The sequence below is a fragment of the Schistocerca cancellata genome, chromosome 5 (assembly GCF_023864275.1).
Source record: "Schistocerca cancellata isolate TAMUIC-IGC-003103 chromosome 5, iqSchCanc2.1, whole genome shotgun sequence".
Classification (NCBI taxonomy): domain Eukaryota; kingdom Metazoa; phylum Arthropoda; class Insecta; order Orthoptera; family Acrididae; genus Schistocerca; species Schistocerca cancellata.
In genome coordinates, this window is record NC_064630.1 from 609938456 (window position 1) to 609944037 (window position 5582).

The 5582-nt window shown below is 39.3% G+C and overlaps 1 protein-coding gene across 1 annotated transcript; it reads left to right on the forward strand.

Annotated features, from left to right (window-relative positions):
• The first annotated feature begins 487 nt into the window (after window positions 1–487).
• LOC126188209 (protein mono-ADP-ribosyltransferase PARP12-like) lies at window positions 488–1583 on the forward strand. Its single transcript, XM_049929759.1, has one exon. It carries the CDS (start codon window positions 973–975, stop codon window positions 1567–1569), a length of 597 nt encoding a protein of 198 aa, XP_049785716.1. The 5' UTR covers window positions 488–972; the 3' UTR covers window positions 1570–1583.
• The last annotated feature ends 3999 nt before the right edge of the window (window positions 1584–5582 follow it).

Consider the following 5582-nt stretch of genomic DNA (forward strand, 5'->3'; position numbering starts at 1 on the left):
AGTAAGATTATGTACAAAATTATACTACTGTAAATTTAATACCCAAAGAACCAGGAAGCAATGAGTTTACGACTAACAAAAGCTGTACCTCTACATCTACATCTATACTCTGCAAACCACCATGAGAGGCATGGCAGAGGATATGTCCCACTGTACCCGTTATTAGAGTTTTCCTGTTCCACTCATTTGCAGGGCACAGGAAAAATGATTGTTTGAATGCCTCTGTGCATGCAGTAATTAATCTAATCTTATCCTCAAAATCCCTATATGAGCGACACTTTGTAGTACAACTGAGGGAATGTGCTTGATCAAATATATGTGTGCTTCTAGAACACAAGTAGTTAAGTTTGAAAGAAAAATATAAGTATAACAGCATTTTCTTTTTGGCAGAGAACATGTAGTTCTTGTGTCTCATATATGGAAACAGATGTTACTGACTTTTTATTATCAGTGTTTTAGACTAATCAACTATGTGTTTCAGAAATGGGCTGTTGTTTCAGCCATGACTCCAGCACTGAGGAACTCATCAGACCTCATAGACCACAAACAAACAATGGGGCCACCAGCAGCTTTCAACCACATGTGTCCAGTAACAACAACGCAATTGTGTCACCTTCCTATTTACAAGCACACATCAGCAATGTCTACCAAGCACCAACTTCCACAAACAGACTGACGAGATCACAATGGAGAAATCAGGAACAAGTCAACCATAATAGACCAAAACCATACTTTGAGGCATACAAAAGGTTTCAACCATTTGTAACTGGCACCAATAACACAACTGTATCATCTTCTTCTTTACGAGCACATAACTGGAATTCCTATCATGCACCAACTTCTAGAAACTATTCTAGATTGGCAAGTTCACAGCGTATTGTTAACCGCAGTCACTCAGGTTATTCTCTAGTCAAGACTGTGGAGTCTACATTGCACAAATCTGTCTTACAATTAACTGTTGAGTGGGACCATATGAATGCCAGCTCAGAATTTGAGCTGTGTTTGTTGCTTTCTGACACTACTGAATATGAAGAAATACTGAGGTTATTCAAAAAGACCACACAGAAGCAATTCATGGTTGAGAAAATTTACAGGGTTCAGAATCCATACTTGTTGGGATGTTACTTACTCAAGAAACAAGAAATGGAATCAAGATATGGTTATGTTGCTGAGGAGTATTTATTTCATGGTACCAAAGAAGAAAACAAAGATAAAATTTGCAGAAATAATTTTGACTGGAGGAATCATGGCAGGTCAGCAGGCAACACTTTTGGGAAAGGTGTTTCATTTACACCTATTTCTTGTTATGCCAGTCATTATTCAGATAAACATAACTCTCAGAGAATCATGTTTGTATCAAAGGTTCTAATTGCACATGAAACTGTAGGTCACAAGAGTATGAAAATACCACCTCTATTTGCTTATAGGCAGTGCCTTAGATATGACACTACTACTAAAGAAAATCGCCATGTTATTGTAAAATACTCTGATAATGAGTTCTATCCTGCATATATTGTGTATTACACAGGACAATATGAGAAGAAGGAACAGGGACAATTAAGACTGTAATGCAAAACTTGCAATTTTCCAGAGGAGCTGTATTTTTAAGATGAGTTAACATGCAATAACAGATTTTATAAAAAATGTAGTGTGTTTAAAGAATGTTTTGACATGAAAAACTCCAAATGTATTTTAAATAAAACAGCCTAACTTCTTGATGCAATCCTTTGCAATAATGACTGCCGTTTTTCTGCCACATACCACAAGTTTGTGACAGCTGCTTGTAACTCATTGTGCTCCTTTCACACTTTATTTTGTTTCTGATGTAGATGGTGTCAGAAGAATCTCATTTCATTTCCATATGTGAAAATACTTGCAGCAGACTTTGATATTTATTGATCCGTGAAGAAATTCTATTGGTATAGAGACTAAAAAACTGTACTGGAAACAACTTTAACAGATTCTTATAGTTGAAAATTTTTAATGCTTTGCTGTTCTGCTGCCCAAACAAATTACAAATTACACAGACATTTTAACTTCACACTTTGTGTGCAGACTGTTTGTAGTGATTTTAAGGGGTTCTATCAATTCCTAGCACACTATTCAAATCAATATAGTAGGATGGATAAAAATCTACTCACCAAACAGCAGCAGGAAAAAACTCATAGAAAGGTGTAGAAATATTGCGAGCTTTCAGAGCCAGTGGCTCCTTCTTCTGGCAGAAGGGCTGAATAGCAAGACATAGGGATGAGGAAAAAGGACTACTGGGGTTAGGAAATGGGAAGGGTTGTTGTATTATACTTTTGATACAACCACAGAAGGAGATCTTATTCGTCGCCAGCCTTAACTATTTATAGTGTACTGAGAGAAAGATTATGAGAAGAAAAAGAGGAGAACCCTGGAACACTGATTATGATTAGTGACAAGAACACGAACATTCATTGATGAATACTCAACTTTATGAAAATCGACTCAGGTAACAGATCCTGAAGGTCAACTACTATTCCACAAGCTAAGGCTGGATAGTAAACAGTTCTTGCCCCATTAGAATTTCCACTGAAGATGGGTTGGTGTGGAGCCATTAGAAGCAGACGATGTGGCATTAAGTACACATTAGAAGGCAGTCTTCTCAAAAGTCAAGCTGACTTGGAACTGCCTGCTCTGCTGTGGCACTGTGCATATCACTTCTCTGGTGGCGCCACCGCTGCAACTTCTTGGTGTGGCAATCACTGGACTATACACCACAATAAGAACAGAAATCTAAGTGCATTCTGTGGTAGGCAGAAGTGGCAGCAAGAGGCGGAGGGAAGAGACAGGGAAAAAATACAGGTCTGAAAATAAAAACGTTAAAGGGGAAGAAAAAAGGAATAATTATTGAAAAGAAATGCTGTGACCACTGAAATTTACATGTATTTAAGCCAGGTTGGTGGTGAGAACCAAGTACATATTGTAAAGCCAGTTCCAACTTGCAGAGTTCTGAGAAACTGGTTTCAGGAGGGGAAAGTTCTGTTGGCACGTATGGTAAAACAGGGACTGAAGTCATGACTGTCATAGAGTCTGCTCCACAACAAGATATTGTGTGTTGCTAGTATACATCCTCTGTCTATGACCATTCATCGTAAGTGATTACTTGGGGTAATCATACTGGTGTAGAGAACAGGATATTGTTTGTGTAACAGCTGGTATACGAAATGTGCCATTTCAAAGGTGACTCGACCGTTGATAACATATGTTTTGCCAGTTACAGGGGTTGTGTAGACACTGGTGGACTGCAGAGAATGGGATGAGGGTGACACAACTATTTGGAGTGGTCGAAAAGATGGCATGGAACTCATTTCAGGTCATGATTTTAGGAAGACACAGCCCTGTTGAAGCAGCTGAATAATACATTCAAGACTAGGATAGTACTCAGTGATGGGAGATGTACTCCTAAGTTGTTTTCTGGGTGGTTCAGCAGTACTGGGATAGGATGTGATGGCACCCTGATTATCTGCTTTTGAACTGGAGTGGTGGGTAATTACGTATATTTAAGGCTGACATGAGAATGATGGTGTTAGTTAGTTACATGTTCCATTGATCAATCTCATGGTAACCATTATGATGGGGAATGTGTCAAGTGGATAAGAAATGCACACATGAGTCAAGGGTCAAAGGTTAAAATTTTTATTACCTGCCCCCTTCCCTTAAATGCCACAAAATGCATAGATCACACCTACGTATTTACTTATTCCTTTTCAAGAATTCATCTATGGTATAGAAGGAGTTGTCAAGGAGATATGATTTCAATTTATTTTTCAAAACTATTATTGCTGGCTGTCAGACATTTTATTTCATCCGGTAATTTATCGAAAAGTTTTACAGCAGCATATTTTACCCCTTTCTGTACTAAAGACAGGTTAAGTTGAGGAAAGTGTAAGTCTTTCTTTCTTCTGGTATTATGATCATGAATGTCACTGCTGTTTTCAAACTGGTCCATGTTCTTGAGAACAAATTTCATTACTGAGTAAATATACAGTGAGACTGTTATAAGAATTCCTAACCCTTTAAACAGATGCCTACAATGTGTGTGACTATGTGCCCCATATGTTATTTTAACCTTGCTGTAAAGAATATGCATCTGAAGAAATACACTTGCCACGAATGCAAAGGCTGTATGGGAGGGGAAATCTGACACGAAAAGGACAAGAAGTTTCAAAATGTAAGTACTGTTATCTGTTTGTAACTTTAATGTGAACAGAAGTATGTAGCGTTTCTTGAGGATGAGGTCAACACCAAGCAAAGTGGTACGAGATTCAGAATAGGATAATACGAAGTTTAACTGGGAGAAATATTCAGAGATTCCAAAAATTTCAGTAGGTAAGCCTCACAATATGGCAAAGATGCCATCCAGGTTTCTAAACCAAACGAGGGGCTGAAAGCTTATGGATCACAGAGAACCCTCCTGATAACGAACCATGAAAATGTTGACAAATAAAAGAGCCATTTGGGTTCCCATGTCTGCACCCCTGATCTGTTTGTATGTCCTCTCCTCAAAGTTGGTGCAGTTGTTAGTATGTATAAAGTTGGTTAAGGTGAGTGGGCAGACTGTCAAAGGTTTGGTTTCAGGTGGATGCTGGTAAGATAATGTTCAGCAGGACACAGACTATGTAGAAGGGGAATGTTGGTACATAGACAGGTGGTATCAACAGTGACAAGCAAGGTGTGCATAGTGAGTGTGATGGGCCCATATTTCAGACAACCTAGGAAATGGTTGGTGTCTTTAATATAGGATAGGAATCTTTGTATTTTGATTGTAGATGTTGATAATCAAAGACAGAAATACATTCAATGGACAAGGATGACCAGGGTGGAGTGTGTGGATCTTAGGAAGAAGGTAAATGGTGGGAACACGATTTGGGTGCGATGCGAAGTTCTATGGTTAGAGATGTCTGGCCTTAAGAGAATCCAGAGGTTTTAAGGAGGGATGGTAGGTACGTTTTTACTACAGGAGTGGCACACGGTTTCTGCATAATTGTCAGAAAACTGGCGTAGACCCCTGCATACATACTCCCATTGGTCAAGTATGATAGTAGAGGATCCCTTGTTCACTGGGTGTCAGCTACTCTGACAGAGCTATGACTTCCTCAGGTCATGTACTGAAATTAAGTCCATTCTGTCTGATATTTTTCCCCCTAGAACAGCTTTTAGTTGCCACCACCCCTGCCCCCAATACCCACAATATCCTGATCAGACCCTGTCCTCCTTATGCACCTGTTTCCCTACCCTGTGACTCCTACCCTTGTGACCACCCCTGCTCAAAGACAAGCCCCAAGCACTCTCCTACCAACACTCACACCAGCCCTGCAATCGGAAAAACATTTAGAGGGCATCTTAAAAGGTACAGTACAACTTTAATAGGTTATAGCATCCAAACTAATTAAAATATTCACACCATATTTGGCTTATGTGGCACACCATTCACTAAGTTTTTAAGCCAGTCAATCAGTTTCAACATGTGTGCTGTTGGTGGCACACACAACATCCTGTCTGTGTTCGAGCTCTACCCACGCTGGACACAACATATCCACATCAACTGTGGCGAT